This window comes from Lithobates pipiens, unplaced genomic scaffold (genome assembly GCF_037356315.1).
Source record: "Lithobates pipiens isolate NorthernLeopardFrog02 unplaced genomic scaffold, aLitPip1_a1.2 Scaffold_8, whole genome shotgun sequence".
NCBI lineage: Eukaryota > Metazoa > Chordata > Amphibia > Anura > Ranidae > Lithobates > Lithobates pipiens.
In genome coordinates this window covers 644,851,481-644,871,165 of record NW_027507903.1, presented here as the reverse complement: position 1 = coordinate 644,871,165, position 19,685 = coordinate 644,851,481, and the positions used below count along the sequence as shown (strand labels likewise).

Below are 19,685 nucleotides of genomic sequence, written 5' to 3'. Positions count from 1 at the left end.
TCGGCCTAAACTGAGGGAAAAAAATGTTTTTTATATATATTTTTGGGGGACATTTATTATAACAAAAAGTAAAAAATAATGCGTTTTTTTTCAAAATTGTCGCTCTATTTTTGTTTATAGCGCAAAAAATAAAAACCGCAGGGGTGATCAAATACCACCAAAAGAAAGCTCTATTTGTGGGAAAAAAAGGACGTCAATTTTGTTTGGGAGCCACGTCGCACGACCTCGCAATTGTCAGTTAAAGCGACGCAGTGCCGAATCGCAAAAAGTGGTCTGGTCTTTGACCAGCAAAATGGTCCGGTCTGTAAGTGGTTAATATATGATAAAATACAGACATTAATTAAATGTAAGGAGGGTTGGGCTTTCTTTGTGAGGTCATTTTGCCCTTATGATCTGAAGTCCGAAAATAAATTGTCAGACCACGTTGAGAACTGTATGGTGTGTGAATACTTCCTGATCAGAGTGGTCTCCAGGCCTGCTGGGTTTCAAGGATACTCTAGGCAGATACCTTAACTGAGGGTCCACTCACCCCTAGACCACTCTACACCCCAACAGATGCTGTAACTGTGGCTCCTGGGGACACTAATATCCCAGAATTGGACAAACTTGGACTAAACGTCTAGTGTACAAGGGGCCTTAGGCTTTATGTACAAGGGATGTTTTTACCACCTCTCCTGAACGATTTAACTTGACAGATAGTAACCCACGTTAAAAACGCCTGTTTTGCCACATTTACTTGCCGTGTATAGTGGCGTTTTCCACATTTGCGTTTAGAATCGCTTAAAAAAAATAATTGTCAAAAATGAAAAGCGCCTTTAAACTAAACGTGGCTAAATGCACGTTACCGCGTTTAGTGCTTGAAATGCCGGTAAACTCAGCTTCTGAACGCATTTTTTTTTTTGCTTTCCAAAGAATGCCTCTAATCTAAACTTCCTAGAAACTACTATAAATGACCCCGTGTACATGGACAGATAAGATAACATAGAGGAGAGTTCAGGGGCAGTAGGAAAAAAATGCCAACTGCTAAATGTCCGTCTACCAGTAGCAGTGTACATGAGGCCTTAGTGTGTTCTTCTTTACACCCATCTTTCCCTCTTTCTCTCAAGGTTGGGAGGATTGATTATCTTTACTACTGTGGAAAAAAAACCTTCGGTCTACTCGGTGTAACATTATCTTTCACAATATAAAAATAAATGGGCTAACTTTACTGTTGTCTTATTTCTTAATTTAAAAAAGTGTATTTTTCCCCCAAAAGGCCACTGCGCAAATACGGTGTGACAGAAAGTATTGCAAAGACCGACATTTTATTCTCTAGGGTGTTAGGACCCCCAAACATTATACATTTTTTTTCTAAGTAATTTTCTAGCAAAAGAAAAAGAGTTTTTTTTAACTTGTAAACAACACATCCCAAAAAGTGGTTAAAGCGGGGTTCCACTGTCTTAAACGCTTTTTTTGGGGGGGTGACAAAGAAGAGGTGATTACAATATAACTCACTTGCTCCGTTTTTCTTTCATTAAGATCTCAGTTTTTGCCGATAAAATAAACTTTAAAATGTTTACACTGAGGCCGCGTACACACGCGGGGACTGTCTGCCGAAACTAAGTTCGTCAAACAGTCCGCTCAAACTTTTGAATGAACGAACACGCCCACACACGGCACTTTTTGAGCGGACAAATACGGCAAACTAAGTTCGTCGTACTAAGTCCGCGCAACTTTTGAAATGAACGGACTCGCCCACACACGAGGAAACAGTCTGCTCATTTCGAGTGCGTGTCAAGGTAGGCGGGGCCCGCGACGGAGACGTCGCGGGCTCCGCCGCCTGGAATGAACTTAAAGGGGAACCCTAACGCCGAAAAAAATCGGCGTGGGGGTTCCCCCAAAGTCCACAACAGAACCTTGTCCGAGCACGCTACCCGGCCGGCCAGGAAAGGGGGGCGAGCGAGCGCGCCCCCCCTCCTGAGCCGTACCAGGCCGCGTGCCCTCAACATGGGGGGTGCCTTGGGGAAGGGGGGCCGCGCGGCCCCCCCACCCCAAAGCACCTTGTCCCCATGTTGATGAGGACAAGGGCCTCTTCCCGACAACCCTGGCCGTTGGTTGTCGGGGTCTGCGGGCGGGGGGCTTATAGGAATCCAGGAGCCCCCTTTAATAAGGGGGCCCCCGGATACTGGCCCCCCACCCTATGTGAATGAGTATGGGGTACAATGTACCCCTACCCATTCACCTGTAAAATAAAAGTACCCAAAAAAAACACAACACACTAGATAAAATATTTTATTGCACAGCTCCGGGGGTCTTCCGTCTTCGGGGGTCTTCTCGCCTGACTCCTCCGCTATCTTCTTGTAGCTCTTTTGCTAGCGGAGGAGTCAGGCTTTCTTCCTCCCCGCCGCCGGCCTCTTCTCCCGACTTCGGGGGTCTTGTCCCCCTCTTCGGTTCTTCTGCCGGGCCACCGCGCCTTCTTATAGCTCTTTTGCAGGCGGTGGCCCGGTCTTCTGTCGCCGCTGTCGCCGCCGCCTTCCGTTCTTCTTCTTCTTCTTCTTCTTCTTCTTCTTCTTCTCCAGGAGATGTTGACACGTCGCTCTCTCCGGCCGGAATGCCAGAGCCGCGCTGCGTGGCCACTTATATAGTGACAATGGGGCGGTGTCACATGGTATATGTCACATGGGTTGGTCACATGGGTTGATGTCACATGGGGACTATGACATCGTAAGGGGGCGGGGTCACCATGTGACCAACCCATGTGACATATACCATGTGACACCGCCCCATTGTCACTATATAAGTGGCCGCGCAGCGCGGCTCTGGCATTCCGGCCGGAGAGAGCGTCGTGTCAACATCTCCTGGAGAAGAAGAAGAAGAAGAAGAAGACGAAGAAGAAGAAGAACGGAAGGCGGCGGCGACAGCGGCGACAGAAGACCGGGCCACCGCCTGCAAAAGAGCTATAAGAAGGCGCGGTGGCCCGGCAGAAGAACCGAAGAGGGGGACAAGACCCCCGAAGTCGGGAGAAGAGGCCGGCGGCGGGGAGGAAGAAAGCCGGACTCCTCCGCTAGCAAAAGAGCTACAAGAAGATAGCGGAGGAGTCCGGCGAGAAGACCCCCGAAGACGGAAGACCCCCCGGAGCTGTGCAATAAAATATTTTATCTAGTGTGTTGTGTTTTTTTTGGGTACTTTTATTTTACAGGTGAATGGGTAGGGGTACATTGTACCCCATACTCATTCACATAGGGTGGGGGGCCGGTATCCGGGGGCCCCCTTATTAAAGGGGGCTCCTGGATTCCTATAAGCCCCCCGCCCGCAGACCCCGACAACCAACGGCCAGGGTTGTCGGGAAGAGGCCCTTGTCCTCATCAACATGGGGACAAGGTGCTTTGGGGTGGGGGGGCCGCGCGGCCCCCCCTTCCCCAAGGCACCCCCATGTTGAGGGCACGCGGCCTGGTACGGCTCAGGAGGGGGGGCGCGCTCGCTCGCCCCCCTTTCCTGGCCGGCCGGGTAGCGTGCTCGGACAAGGGTGTGTTGTGGACTTTGGGGGACCCCCACGCCGATTTTTTTCGGCGTTGGGTTGCCCTTTAAGTTCATTCCAGGCGGCGGAGCCCGCGACGTCTCCTTCGCGGGCCCCGCCTACCTGGAGACGCGCTCGAAATGAGCGGACTTTTCTCCGGGCGGGAACAGTCCAAGTTTCAGCGGACAGTTTTTCGGGATTTCCGAAAAACTTTGTTCGTCAAACTGTCCGCTCAAACTGTCCGCTCAAACTGTCCGCTGAAAGCCCACACACGAGCGGACTGTCCGCTGAAACACTGTTCAGCGGACAAAGTTGAGCGAACAGTCCCCGCATGTGTACGCGGCCTGACGGTTCTCATCTTGCCTGTGGGCATATGAAGCCCACAGGCATCCTCTTCCGGGATACTGTGCCGCTGATAGACCAGCATGCGCTGGTATCGCCGATCTTGTGCATGCGCAGTAAGCTTATATCCGAGCGCCATCAACAGCTCAGGTTACCAACACAACGGGTGGCAGTGTCGGAAGTTCTGTCCCGTTGGGATGGCAACAGAGATAAAATTTTTGCCCTCAGCAGTGCCCACCGCCTTCTGGGAAATGGTGACACAAATCTCCCAGGAGCAGTAGCGAGCGGAGGTGTCGAGGGAAGTGACGTCTTTAGCCCAGGCACTGGAAGAGGCAGATTTCGTGGGACCGCATAGCAACAGGGAAAAAAGGGTAAGTTAAAAAAAAAATTTTTTATCCAATTTATTTTGGTTGGTTACTGCACAGTAAATATTTTTATTTTTTGGGGGAAACACCACTAATAATACTGATCTGGATCAGCCTCGCCCTGTGTAGGAGGAAGTGACCCTCCCAACTGCATTCTTCTCCGGTGTCAGAGATTTTCACTGTCATTTCTCTCGTCTGCTGTCAGCGATGGCGTCTGCTAACCTGAGAGCTGAGTTGGTATGTTCCGTCTGTCTGAACATTTATACAGATCCTGTAAACCTGAGATGTGGACACAACTTCTGCCGGGTCTGTATTGATCGTGCGCTGGATACACAGGAGGGGTCAGGAAGATATTCCTGTCCTGAATGCCGAGAGAAGTTTCAGCATCGTCCTGCACTGCAAAGGAACATAACACTACGTAACATAGTGGGGAATTTCCTGTCTGCTCAGCCACATCAGGAGGAGTCCGGGGTCTTCTGTACTCACTGTGTGGACTCTCCTGTACCTGCTGTTAGATCCTGTCTGCTCTGTGAGGTTTCTCTGTGTGATAAACACCTGAGAGTCCACAAAAAGTCTCCAGAACACGTCTTATGTGACCCCACCTTGTCCATGGAGAGCAGGAAATGCTCCGTCCATAAGAAGATCCTGGAGTATTACTGCACTGAGGATGAGACCTGTATCTGTGTGTCTTGTAGTTTGGCTGGAGAACATCAAGGACACCAGGTGGAGATGCTGGATGTGGCTTCTGAGAAGAAGGAGACACTGAGGAATGTTCGGCAGAAACTTCTGACAAAGAGAGAGGAGACGGAGGAAAGAGTCCAGAGTCTGCAGGAACATAGGAGGAAAGTAGAAGAAGAAGCAGCTGGTGACACCGAGAGAGTCACTGTCCTGTTTAGAGATCTCAGGAGACGTCTGGAAGACCTGGAGAAGAGAGTCCTGAGGGAAATCTCCGGGAGGGCAGAGCGGATCTCCATCTCCATCCGGGATCTGGAAATAAAGAAGGAGGAGCTGTCCAGGAAGTTGCGTCACATTGAGGAGCTGTGTAACGTGACGGATCCACTGACTGTCTTACAGGAATCAGACACAGGTGACTTGTGTGATACTGAGGATGGAGATAATGAGGACAGAGAGAGACATGAGGAGCTCCTCCATGATGGAGGGGGTCTGGATGTGGATGGGATATCACACACATTACACACATTATCTGATATAATAAGAGGGGTAGATGTATCCGCCTATATACAGGGAGCTGCAGACATATTACTGGATGTAAATACAGCTCATAATAATCTCCATATATCAGATGACAGGAAAACTGTATCCTGGTCAGATAGAAAACAGAATCATCCAGAAACACCAGAGGGATTTCAGAATTGTTATCAGGTGTTGAGCAGTCGGAGTTTCTCCTCAGGGAGACATTACTGGGAAGTGGATGTCGGGGGATCAGATATATGGATAGTCGGGATGTGTTACCCCAGTATAGACAGGAGAGGAGGAAGGCAGTCAGCGATTGGATATAATAAGAAGTCCTGGGGTTTGTGGAGGGATGGTGATCAGTATGGGGGGATACATGACAGGAAAGGGATCCTCTTACCCCCCAATATCTCCAGTAACAGAGTCAGGATAGATCTGGATTATGAGGTCGGACGGATCTCCTTTTATGATCTGTGTGACCCGATCCGACATCTCCACACCTTCACCACAACCTTCACTGAGCCCCTCCATGCTGGGATACGTGTATGGAGAGGTTGTATAAATATCTGTGGGGGGAATAGGGAATAATAGTAATAGTCAGAACTCCACCCAGAGACTAATGATGTCACAAGGATGGGTAGTGGGATTGGTAGAATTTTCAGCCAATAGGATAAAGCAATGGGTGGGACCCTGCAGTTTTTTCTTCTATTTGTGATTTCTCCCTCTGTCACTCCCTGTGATTGGGTAGGAGATCTCTCCAGTTACTGGAGTAACAGTGAATGACATGTTCCTATTTGTCAGTAAAGAGGGGTGTGGCCTATCTATCTATCTATCTATCTATCTATCTATCTATCTATCTATCTATCTATCTATCTATCTATCTATCTATCTATCTCATGACAATTACTTTCATTGTAATCATTAAACAGAAAGTTATCACAGTGTGTGACATCACCAATCTCCTCCTCTGGCCCCTCCCCCTACTCTCTGCCCCTCCCCCACATGCAGTCTCTCTGTGCGGGGTGCAGTGCGGTCGCTGTGATTGGATAGGATGGGGTCACCTCTCTTTCCTCCTCCTATTCCATATAATCTATACTAAATAGAGATGAAAAGAAATGTAACAATCTCAGAGGAAATATATGAAGAAAGGATCTAGAGATTTACTGCTAAGACAATAAAATGTGATGTATCATTAAAGTGTATGTCCACCCATAATGTTTTCTTTTCTTGGTTTTGGATGGAGTGGGGGAGAGTTAGAACCCCTGTCTGGTTTTTACTGCTATCCAGGTCTCCATTAAAGAGTTTTCCCCTCACTTCCTGTCCCGGTGACGAGATTTTACCAAGCAGGAAGTGAGGGGAGCTCTCCACAATTATAATAAAATCTGACTGGGGCTCTAGGCCTTCCCCTCTTCTACTAAAAATGTATGTCTGGGTCCCCTTTGCTGGTTTCCTCTCACTTCCTGCCCGGTACAATGTTGTCAGCAGGACAGGAAGTGAGGGGAATCCCCAGATAGCAGTAAAAACACAACAGGGGTTCTAATCCTCCCTCACTCCATCCAAAACTATAAAGAAAAGTTCTTAGCTTGACATAGACTTTAATGGAATGTATCAGTAATATAATAGTGTTGGTATCACTGTTATCAGCACTGAGATGTATATTGCTGTGCAGCATGTTCTCCGGTCTCACCCTCATCTTCCCCACCAGAGAGGACAATACCTTACAGAGACACGGCACACATCAGGCTGGTAATATGTAGAATATACGGGAAGACAGAGAGGGTGAGACCGGAGAACACACTCAGGGCTGCTGTTAGAGATCATGGGGCCCCGTACATTACCTGACAGGGACCCCCCAGCCTGGATGGGTGTGTGGGGTCAGGTGTATGGCTCTGAACATGGCTTCAGCTACATGAATTTGACCAGACTACCTGTGGGAAGGAACCCTTAATTATGTTTTTTTTTTTACAGTTTATTTCTGTTTTATTATTTAAATTTTTTAACAGCCCTGTGTGTGGGGGGCTTTTGTGGAATATCAGGGGTCCATACAGACCTCTGATGATACACTCTTTAGGCAGAAGAAGAGATTGAGGACAGAAATTCCCACTTCTTTCTCTGGAGCTGAAGCTGCAGGAAATGAATGAACAGGAAGTGTTCTGTACAGAGGCTTACTGTTCATTCACCAACTGAAGCATAGTAAGCACAGTTTATCATGCTTCAGTTTTGAATAAACACAGAAGTGATCATTATCAATCACTCACTGTGTTCACTGAGAAAAAGAAGGGGCTGATAAATATGACATATTTACTGGTCCCCCTGTGTGCCCACAGCAGCTTACAGCCAGTGCCAGGTTGAGGAGGAGAAGCTGGCAGAGCTGTGGGGAGAAGAGGGCCACCATGGGATTAGAGCTGTGTGGAATGGCCCCCCACTGCTCTGATCACCCCTCTCCTGTCCCCAATCTCCAATCTCTGAAACCGATCCCCCTGTGGCTCCCCCTGCAGCAGCTGGTGGGAAGGAGAGAAGGAGAAGTCATCTGCACTGTGGGGGAGATGGTGGGGGCTCTTGGCTGTGATCAGCAGCTTTTTGAACTGGCTGCACCATAAAGCTGCCCAGACCCCATACAGACGGGCCGGTTCTACCCCCTCTGTGGCCCTGAACATGCTGAACACCAATATACATCACAGTGCTGCTAACAGTCACACCATCTGATTGGTTGCTCCGGGTCTCACATTCTGCACTACTGTGCTGAATAAGAAGAGATGTATTATGGGAAAAAGGAGAATACGGGGTTCATCTGTTACTTTATCTTTCTGAAAGCCTACGAGGGAAGCCGGGGGCCCAAATACTGTATATGACATTGTCTGGAGGCCACACAAATATCACATTGCCTAGGGGCCCCAAATATATCATATGGCTTGGGAGCACAAGTATGTGACATTCTCTAGGGTTCCCCAAATTTTCCCCAGTCCCTGGGGGCCCAAATATGTCCCATTCTCTGGAAGCCTAAAAAATATAACTTTGCCTGTGGCCCCCAAACATTTCCAAGGGTCTGGTGGCAGGGCCGAGCCAAAGAGTTGCAGACGAGGGGGCCAACTTGGGTACTTCAGTGGGACGGGGGCACAAAAATGGCAGAACCTGCAATCTATACTGCTATAGTTCACAGCTCATGGGGGCGGACACTTTGATTTTTTGACTTGGGGGTTAAAGGAGTCTGTCTGGGGCCCCAAGTGTGTCTCAATACCTAGGGATCCTATATGAGGCTTTACTTATTTTTTTGGAGACCCAAATATATCACATTATTTTGGGACCCCAAATGGTCTTAAAGAGACTCTGACATTTGTCCACTCAGGGCCCATCCCAACCCCTTTATATTCCCCAATATTGATCTCCTCTGCTGCTCCATCCCCTCCACCGTATAGGTTCCATGTTGGAATATGTCAGAGCTTACACAGGATTGATGATGTCACCTTTCACCCTCCTCATGTGACAGTATTCAAGCCTGGTGATTGGCTTCTTAGCCTTGAACATTGTATGCTGGGAGAAGATCACATGATCCCTCATATCCGGGAAATTGGGAACCTATCAAGGGCTTTGATGGACCAACAACATATTGGGGAACAGCAAAGGAGAATATATAGGGGGGGCTTGGAGGGTTTTCAAGAGAACCTCCCACTTTACCCTGAAAGGACAAAGTGGGTGGAGTCTTGTTATCCCGCCTCTGGGCTGACCAAAGGTTCCTCAGTCAGTATGACTATGTTCAGTGGTAAGAGGTGATGGGTGCACTGATCTGGGGGTGCAGTACTTACCTGGAGAGATGTACTTACTGTTCTCTATAGACTGCAATATAACAGTGTACACTTCTCCGGCTCTGAGTGTGGATGTACATGGAGACTCTATAGGGGGTGTACGGCTGCTGCATTACTTACAGAAGGGGCGGAGCATTATTTCCTATGGCTCCTCCCAGTACATGATCATTATGTATAGAGAGATGGGACATTGTATAGAGTGCTGAACCTGAGACAGAGTGCAGAGTGTAACATGACTTATGGGAGGCACCGATGGAGGTGTACTGGCCCTTTAAGACCAGATCTATCTATCTATCTATCTATAATATAAGATTACAATATGTAGTAGAAATAAGAATATAAGTTTGAAGATTATGTCATTCTTTTCCATCATATATCGCTGTCATCATGTGTGATTGATAAGTGTATCTACATTATTATTTCATATATTATATCACTTTTATAATGGATCCTAATATAATGTGTCCCCATAGAATGGATCACCAATAGAATTCTATGGGATCATTTTTATAACTAATGATTTTATATTATATCACTTATACTGATTTTTAGGTTTTTGCTTTATTAGATTTTTAGATTTAAGTCACATGATAATTTCGCAAATGTTTATCAAAAGAATATTTTTGCTGGAAATACAGGAAAATCATTATTAGCGGATACAAATACAACATAACTTACAAAATTCCTTCTAATTCTAGAACATGGACCTGTATTGAGCTAATAAATAACAAATTTGTAAATTTTTGTGTTTTTTTTGTAAACCAGTGAGAATTGAAGGAACACAGAACTGTAAATAGGCGACTTACACTGACCAATGGCGGCAGCCAGTTGTGATTGAGAACATTTTTACAACACGCCCCTTATTATAGAAATCGTTCTAATGATTGACTTCTGCTGAGCAGGGACGGCCGCACACCGATCGACATCGAGCCGATCCCCGCTGAACCGGCTGAATTTCCATCCATGTATGGGCAGCTTTAGGGCTCATTCACACTAGGGGCAGGGACTGACACTCCTTCGAAAAGTGGTCCATACTCAGATCACTTTTCAGAGGTGTTTGACAATATCTCACCTCCTCACCACCCATTTTAACCCCTTAAAGCAACGCCACCACCCTGCAACTGTGTGCATTACACATGGATATGGGGTGGTGGCAGAGTGTCCCTATCTACTGTAGAGTCCGGGGGAAGGGTTCCTCTGGGCACGACCGACCTGGAAGCTGCAATCAGAATCATGTGATGGGAAGCAGATCCAATGAAATCTATGAATGGGTCATGTTTGGTGGGGGATGGTAAGGGGTACCTGCTTTGCTTTGAGGCCACAACATGTGTTCACCCCTGACTGCTGACTCTGCAGCTAAAGGGGGAGCAGTTTTGGGCTCAACCAGGGGGTTATACCACCCCCCGACTGCTAGTGTGAAGGATTCTCATGTGTGTTGGTGCACCACAGACAGCCAATCATAAGTGGAGGAGACATTCCTCACCCTGCAGCTGTACATATACATGTCCCTTGAAGCACATGGGGGAGGGGGATCAGTGGAAATGGGGAGGGGATCAGAGGAAACGGGGTGATGAAAGCCCATGGAGGATCAGAAGAGATGTCAGATCTGCAGAGGGGAGAGGACACTAACTGCAGGCAATAGAAAATAGGAATGGTGATAGAAGCGGGGGCTGGAGGATTGGGGGGTTCACTTTTTGAATGAATAGCTGTAATTGGCCATTTTTCTACTCACCAGAGTCTGGGGGTCACTTCTGGGATACGTTGAAGGTTAGAAATAGAAATGTTTTGAGGCACTGAGGACTTTCATGGTACCATTGAACTCACAACACTAAATATAGTGTAAAATCATTATGTTTATTACAAAAGTTATACAAAATCATTAATAAATACATCACACAACAGCGACAAAATGTAATAATATAAAAAAGAAGTCAAGGGAACTAAATCCCTTCAAAGACTGGATGTCTTCATATAGTCCCCTATAAATGTAAGGAACCTAGAATAGATGTTAGTCCAGCCTTCCAGCCAACATGTTTCGCGGGGTAACCGCTTCCTCAGGAGTTTTAGAAGAGAGTAATAATCTACAGAGCACAAGACATAAATCATAGAACACCAAGAAAACATGTATAGACATACAGTATGTGCCCATGTATACATATATGATAAAACACACATACACATGCCCACACAAGATTTACACACATAATTCACTATATGCAATGCATCACCACATGTACTGTACAGGAAACTCATATGGCCAATGAAAACAAGAGAAGGGGGGCAACACTCACCTGAAAATTCAAACAGACCCATCCAGGAAGGGAACATCACATATGGTGGTCTCCTCGGTCAGTCTGGAAGCCAGGTAAGGTGAGGGCTGATAAGCTCTGTTTGATATAAGTATTTCTTAATATTATAGCATTGTAAGGGTAGCCAATAAGATGTTGTACATAGTGCACAAAGTACACACCAAGGAGATGTAAGGATCCTAGAATATTGTACACTGAAAGTGCCTGATCAAAGAAATAGGAATCCTTCAAAAGTACTAGCTGGTCAAAACCAAACCTATATAGATAAGTAGAGAGAAATCATTAGAGATGGGCCAAACACTCCTGGGTTCAGTTCACAGCAGAACTCCTGAACAGGGGAAAAGTTCTAACCCAAACAGTGAAACCCCTATTGAAGTCTATGGGAGCCGAACAGGGAAAAAAAATCAAAAAGTCCCCATTTTCATGGCTTATATGCTAGTTAATGGCCATAAAAGGGATATGTGGGCTGGGTACTGCCCTGGGGGATATGTATCAATGCAAAAAAAATTTTTAAAGTGCAACAATAAAAATGAAAAATTCCTTTAAATATAAATTCCGGGTGAGAGTCCCCTTAGTCTGCCTCTAAAGTGGCGCATCTGTAGCATGTATAGAACCTGTTGCAGCAAAAATGAAATTTCTAAAGAAAACAAAGTCAAATTTCATTTAATTTGACTCACGGTTGCAATTGCCCTGGTTATGGGGAAAAAAAAAGAAAAAAAATGCCGTGGAGCCCCCCCCCCCCTACTCCATACCAGGCCCTTTGGGGGTTTTGTTTAAGATTTTTTACCGGCAAATGTTTTTTTTGTTTTATTCAGCTCTCAGCGGGGAAGCTCATTGACAACTGATGGCTCATCAGTTGTTAAGGAAGCCTAGGCCGGCTACCCAGCCCTGCTCCTTAACAACCAGCTTTTACTGCACCCTGATTGGGCAAAGCTTTGCCCAATCAGGGTGCAGAATGCACTGTGCAAACACCCACCGAACGACCTGCAAATTCAGGTATTCCCTGAATGGGGCGAAAAGCCAATGTTTGGCCCACACTCATGTTCGGCCTGAAAGGTTCACCCAACACTAGTAATCATTAAAGTGGTTGTAAACCCTTACAAACCACTTTGACCTACAGGTAAGCCTAGATTAAGGCTTACCTGTAGGTCCAAGCCATATAGGTTTAGGAGATATTTGCCCGAAAACCTATTGGTTACCGTCTGACCTGCACCATTTGGAGCCTTTTTTTTTCCTTTTTGAACCCCTTTTCTACGATTTACCATACTTGGGATGGCACCCCAATGAGAATAACTGGACCCTGCTGTCCCTGGAGACATACGTTCCAGCCACTGATATCGGGAGCCAGTGAAATCCGGAGACAGTGCGGTGATCAACGGGGACCTACCGACAACGCACAACACCTGATTAACACCACATTGGATTACAAGCGCATTTGACCCACTGTCATATGACAGATGAGTCCACTTCCTCTGGTAAGAGTATTTAATTCTCTCTAAATTACTCCAGACAAGTCGCTGTTCCAGGTCCAAATGAATTGTGTGGTTGCCTGATTTTATCGCTGGGAAGACCAACACTGACAATTTCCACTACCTAATATATGTGGACTGTTGTATTGGGACTTTTATTTCAGCTACTGATATCCAAGATTCACGTGCACTTATATATATATATATATATATATATATATATATATATATATATATATATTGTATTTACATACTTAGTGAATCATTATTTTTACTCATTTTTGATTTCACGTATTTTCGCACATTCTGTTACATGTATGTGTTGTAGTATTGGTTTTATTATTACCTCCTTTTAATATATATTCTTTTGAGTTTTTCACCAATTCAATTACTAGCGCTACACCACTTTTCCCCCATTTCCACTGAACTTTGTTTGTTTAGGTGTTAGCTGCTGACCCCCAACCTTTAGCCCTAGCGCAGTGCTTTCCCCCAATTCCTTTCCAGATGTATATACCACTTGTAATGATGTCATAATCCTAAGCATATAATGTTCCAGCCATCCGTGGAGCAAATAAGTGTAATTCCATTAAAACATGTAAAGGTATAATTTATGTGCTGATAGTTTCACAGACTGAGAGATAAGGGTAAGTTGAGGGAAAGCTATAATTGAAAAACAGGACAATCATGGTAAGATACATATAAGTGAATTCAGCTGATCGACCGATTCAGGTAAATCCCTTAAAAAATGAAAATACAAAGTTTCTATCTTACCAACAGGTTCAAAATATTGCATATCACTGCCAGAGGGTCTGTGACAATTTTAGGGGAGCCCATCCCCTTATATATAGCCCTGGCTCTTGCCCAGCTGCTGGTGATGTCAGCGGGCCCGATCCCGTACTGCACATGCACCGAAAACAGCACATGCGTAGTGTCTCAGGAGGGTTGCCATGGAAAGCTGACAATGTCCAATCCATTGGCCACCCTGGGCAATACAGGATATTGTCGTCACATGATGTCATCCCAGTGACAGCTAATGGATGGCAGATAGACTGCAAGGTGTCCACAGTGTCCTGCATAAGGGACCACACACTCGCTGGAGTAAAAACCAGTCCAGGCACCACCCCCACATCGACCGGAAAGGAGAACCAGTTGAGTTAGTCAGCACCTCATTGGCCAAGAGTTAAAACAACACAGTGCACGGGGCCTACATATCTCTGGTTACAATACAACACATAACAATCTCAGCCATTCGAATACAAAAAAATATAATAACTACAAAAACAACAACCATGGGGGCGTGGCCAAGATGGCACACTGAGTGGATGTCTGTGCTGGAGCTCTGTTGTTAAGCAGGGCCAATCTCCTGCCACCCGGCTCCAATATCGCCTGCTGACACCCACATGCGACATCGATCCTCTGGGGCAACTAAAGGACAGGGTAAGAGGCTCCATTTCCCCCTATACTGGAGGAATCATTCCCGGCCTGCGAGGGCCACATGGAGAGATCTGCATGCTCCTTTGCCAATATGGCGTCCCAGACTGAGCAGGGGGGACAAACCTCTTCTACACAGCTGGGCCTGGCTGAAGTCCTGGCGGCCATAGCCACCTGCCAGGCTTCTACCACTACTCTAACATCCAAAGTGGATGTTGTGCAGCTGGATGTGGGACTACTCAGGCAGGACATGGACAAAGTGAGATCCAGGCTGTCCTCTGCTGAGCAAAGACTGAGGCATGTGGAGGACACTGTTGTAGAACATTCCAATGATTTCTGCTCCCTGCAAACCAAGATCCATGCCCTTGAATACAAGACTGAAGATGCAGAAAATCGCAACCTGAGGAACAATCTCTGCGTAGTGGGCCTAGCAGATGGGGTGGAGTGTCCCCACCCGATGAAGTTTGTGGAGAAGCTGCTGCATACCCTCCTGCCTGCGGCCCAGTTCTCACCTTTCTATGCTGTGGAGAGAGCCCACCGTATTCCCCCCAAACCTGGGCCCCTGGGGACATGGCCATGCACCCTAATCCTGAAACTCCTGAACTTTAGAGACAGGGATGAGGTGCTCTGAGCTGCCAGGTTACAGAGGGATGTCGACTATCAGAACACTAAACTTTGAATCTTCCCAGATTATTTGGTGGAGACACAGAAGCTGAGGCGATCCTTTGACCAGGTTAAAGCTGCCATGCGTACCCGGGGTATTCGCTACAGTGTCCTCTTTATGGCCCGGCTGCGGGTCCAACATGGCAAAACTACCAGTTTCTTTACATCACCCAGAGATGCATCCTCCTGGCTGGAATCTTGGCCACGGCACCATTGGGAGGTGAGCTCTACATCCTTTTCCCAATGCCCTGCAGGAGTCTGTAGGCTTTGAGTCCTTTTTGGGTCGGGTGACTGCTCTGAACTGCTGATTTCCTGTGCAGGGTCATTACCGGCTAAAACCGTTGCCTATGTGCACCACCAAGTTGTTATTTTGCACCTGTTGTGCCTACCGTGTTCCTCTCAAGTAACCCACTGAAGAACTGTGCCCCTGGTAAACCCAGGTGTTTTTTCTAGTTAACCTTTTATCTGTCACTGAACTGTGGAATATCCTGCTGTATTCCATATGCTGTGTTGCCACCTGTTGCCATTGGCAACCTCCTATGGGAAAATATGCTGATGTCTTCTTTTACAATGGAAAAGTAATGGGGAATTTTCTCTACCTTCAAAACATATAGTTGCAGCTTGACGAGCTCTGTTACGTCTCTTAATATGGCTGCTGGCGGGCTCTAGTGGCCTTTTAAGAGAATTACAGGGTCCTTTTGTTTACAAGATCCAAGGGTACTGTTTTTTTTTCTCGCAATCGCTGTTCTGCTGGGACACTTACCTGGGTTGCACGTCAATACTTCCTGTTCCTCAGCAGTTACCTTAACCACTTCAGCCCCGGAGGATTTGGCTACTCTATGACCAGAGCACTTTTTACAATTTGGCACTGCGTTGTTTTAACTGGTAATTGCGCGGTCATGCAATGTTGTACCCAAATGAAATTTGAGTCCTTTTCTTCCCACAAATAGAGCTTTCTTTTGATGGTATTTAATTGCCTCTGCCATTTTTAATTTTTGCGATATAAATGGAAAAAGACCGAAAATTTGGGGAAAAAAATTATATTTTTTAATTTTTGTGATTAAAAAAATCCAATAAACTAAATTTTAGTCATACATTTAGGCCAAAATGTATTCAGCCACATGTCTTTGGTAAAAAGAATCTCAATAAGTGTATACTTATTGGTTTGCGCAAAAGTTATAGCGTCTACAAACTGGGATACATTTTCTGGAATTTATGCAGCTTTTAGTTTGACTGTCTATCTCATTTCTTGAGGTGCTAAAATGGCAGGGCAGTACCAACCCCCCCCCCAATGACCCCATTTTGGAAAGTAGATACCCCAAGGAAATTGCTGAGAGGCATGTTGAGCCTGTTGATTATTTTATTTTTTTGTCACAAGTCATTGAAAAATGACAAAAAAATAAATTACACAAAGTTGTCACTAAATGATATATTGCTCAAACATGCCATGGGCATATGTGGAATGACACCCCAAAATACATTCTGCTGCTTCTCCTGAGTACGAGGATACCACACGTGTGAGACTTTTTGGGAGCCTACCCGCGTACGGGGCCCTGAAATCCAATCACCGCCTTCAGGCTTTCTAAGGGTGTAAAATGGCGATTTCACTCCTCACTGCATATCACAGTCAGTGGACCAATGTGACCGCAACTCACTCTTTTTAGTTATGCCCATGTCGAGGGATAGGCCCAGAAAGGTCTGTGACATAAAATCAACTGTTTCCACCTGAATTCCGGGTTGGCCAGTAAATGGGGGAAGTACGGGGGCTGCAGAAGTGGTGGGTTCCCAATTAGGATTGGAAAATGCAGCAGGAAGGGCACTATGGGCTCAACAGGCCTCTGTTTGTCTTCTTGGTGGCAGCGTGACAATACTACTCATGCTTGTAATATACCTGACTGGTTTGGGATTGGAGTGTCTAGTCATCCATCCAGCTCAATTCAGTGTCTCCTACTGTTTAATTATTCAAATGCCGCTATCAAGATAATACAGCAGGATTTTTGTATATCTGAGGACATATCATATCATCATGAGGAGATACTTTTTTTCTCGCCTTCTTTTTTTCCTTTTTTGGTTTATAAAAATCTTTTTTTAATGTGGCCTCTTTCCCTGACTGACTGATTGACCTACTGTGGGAATGACGTGTATCTCAATGATTGGTCATCGTGTATTATTTCAGAAGTGGAAAAGTGTGGACTATTTCTGTGGTGACAGAATCACACTGTCCCCTTCAGGAGTTATCCAGTTCAGATCTCGCCCTAGGTGGCTTGGGGAATTAACAGGTTCTCATAGGGGGTGTTATATTGGGGGAGGGAGGGATTTACCCCACTGCGTGATCTATCTCCCCCTTCATTATTTTGAGAGGAGAATTATTTGGATCACCTGTCATATAAGCTTTTGGGGAGTTGTTTGACCATCGGAGAATCATTCCCTGTACTAGGGACCCTCCTTTTGGTCTTTTATAGGGGATTAAGGGATATTCTTGTAGCGGATCACATTTGGGATCAAATGTCATATGCATGTAAATGTAGTTTTTGGCTTCAGAACAGTAGGGGTTCTGAGGGTTAATTGTGTAGGTTGGCCTTAACACCAGTCTGGCCAGGCTGTGTTTGGAAGTTCTGCCTGGTCATGTGAACGGTGAGGCGCACATGACAGGCCAGAACCAGGTCTGGTTGGATGTTTAGCTATCGGCCTTCAGTGAGCCAATCAGTGGGAGTGTCGGGGCCTGCTGAGGAGTCTGGGAAGGTGTACTTAAGGGGATGTGGGTCACGTTTTCGGGGTTCCGGAGTTGTTCGTTAGACCCGTGTGGTCTGGCCTGGTTCCAGACCCGTGAGGGTTCCCGGTCACAGGGTGTTCGACACCCGCAACATGTTCCTGTCAGTGGCCCCTGATAGACCTGCTTGGTCTTGGGTAGGGATCTGTCCGTTCCCGAGTCTCGGAACCTGCTGGTCTGAGGCGCAGTAACTGAGGGAGGATTCAGAGTGTCCGGGTGTGCTCTCGGCTTGGAGGGACACCGCAGCTCATGGAAGTGACCGGAGGAAGACTCTTCAGAAGAGGGCCGGCAAGTGGCAACCTGAGAAGTGCCTGGTTACTGAGTTGAGAAGGACATTGACAAATTCACACTTTTCCAGTGCCATTGAGGAAACGGAAAACGTTCCAGGTACGGAGGAAAAAGGTTTCTATTCACCCTTAGTTGATTGTTTAAGTTTGAGTCAACGTGCTGACTGTCATGATCTCTGGCTAGAGATCTGTTCAGCCTTGAAGTACCCAGCTGCGAGTGGCTACTCTCTGGGTGGAAATAGAGACTTTGCTAGACCTGCAGTTCAAGGTGCCTGAGTTCTTCACCCGTGCCCTCTGTTCCCTAAGAGATTCTGTTAATTGAGAGTTCTTACTGCAAAATAAAACCTTTTAAAGAGGACTTCATCTGTGTCAGTGTTCAAGTCGTTGGGTATCAATCCTGGGAACCCCTAGAAGTGGAATAGCCGGCCAAGAGAAGGTAACCAGTAAGCCCATAAAGTCAAGGCCGCCCTGCAACGGTTTATGGCCACTACATTGTTATTGGTATTTTGCTCTTTTATAGCCAATAAAATATATGTAGTTTAACTTTTTAGGGTGTGTGTTTACATCATTTTTGTTTATTATTTTTACTGCCTTTAGTTAGTACTTTTTGATTACACCCACTGTGATATATTCGGTGAGTGCTACTATTTTTTATTAGAGGCAGGATTCCCATTTGTCCATATATGTTGCATCAAGTCTTAGCATTGGCCATTCTCTTGACCAGTGTAGCCTAAATGTTCCCTTGTAACCCCAACTTAATTAGTCCCCACCCCTTTTTTACCTTCCCGTTACCTTTAAACCCATTAACAGATGAGACCACACCTTCTCTTTGGAGTAAAATGGCCACAACAGCCTTTATTAACAACTTATCAACACTCCAGCAAAAAAAAAAAAAATATATATATATATATATATATATATATATATATATATATATATATATATAAATAATCAATAAATATATATATACAACATTAACCCAACAACCATAACCTGCCCATCCTGGTGATCTCTGATGGTGACCCATAATTCCACCAAACACCAAAAGTCACTGCGATACCCATTTAACTTTACCAGGCCCCCAGCTGTAGCCGGTCGGAGACAACCTCCCGCAGTGACACATACCAGTATTCCATCCACCGTTCTGGAATACACCGGAGGGGCCGATACTATTGATGAGCCCCCCACCCCATCAGATCACCTCTGATTTACCGTCAACCGTCAAAGACCACCAAGAACACCGCCACTTCAAAAGACCACAGCTTGCTGTCATGACGTCCATCAAACGACACCTGAAAGAAACAAACAGAGCGAAAACACCATACCAAAGAACAATAAAACCTTAAATAAACATCTATAGGGAGGGAGGGTGGGAAAAGCTGCCTCCTCTTCCAGATTCTCTCCACGGACTGAATTTTACTCCGCCCACTCCCTTTATAAGCCTCCTCCCCTTCCTCCACAAAGTTAACTGATATCCAGCCACCTGACTTCCTCTCTTCCTTGCCCAGAATATTAACCCTCAGTGTCCCTTAGTCACACTGTCATGCCCGGCCCTC

The 19,685-nt window shown here is 46.0% G+C and overlaps 1 protein-coding gene across 1 annotated transcript; it reads left to right on the top strand.

Annotated features, from left to right (window-relative positions):
- Window positions 1–4,410: 4,410 nt before the first annotated feature.
- On the top strand, window positions 4,411–6,062 carry LOC143961649 (E3 ubiquitin-protein ligase TRIM39-like). The gene has a single exon (XM_077470971.1). It carries the CDS (start codon window positions 4,411–4,413, stop codon window positions 5,983–5,985), a length of 1,575 nt encoding a protein of 524 aa, XP_077327097.1. The 3' UTR covers window positions 5,986–6,062.
- The last annotated feature ends 13,623 nt before the right edge of the window (window positions 6,063–19,685 follow it).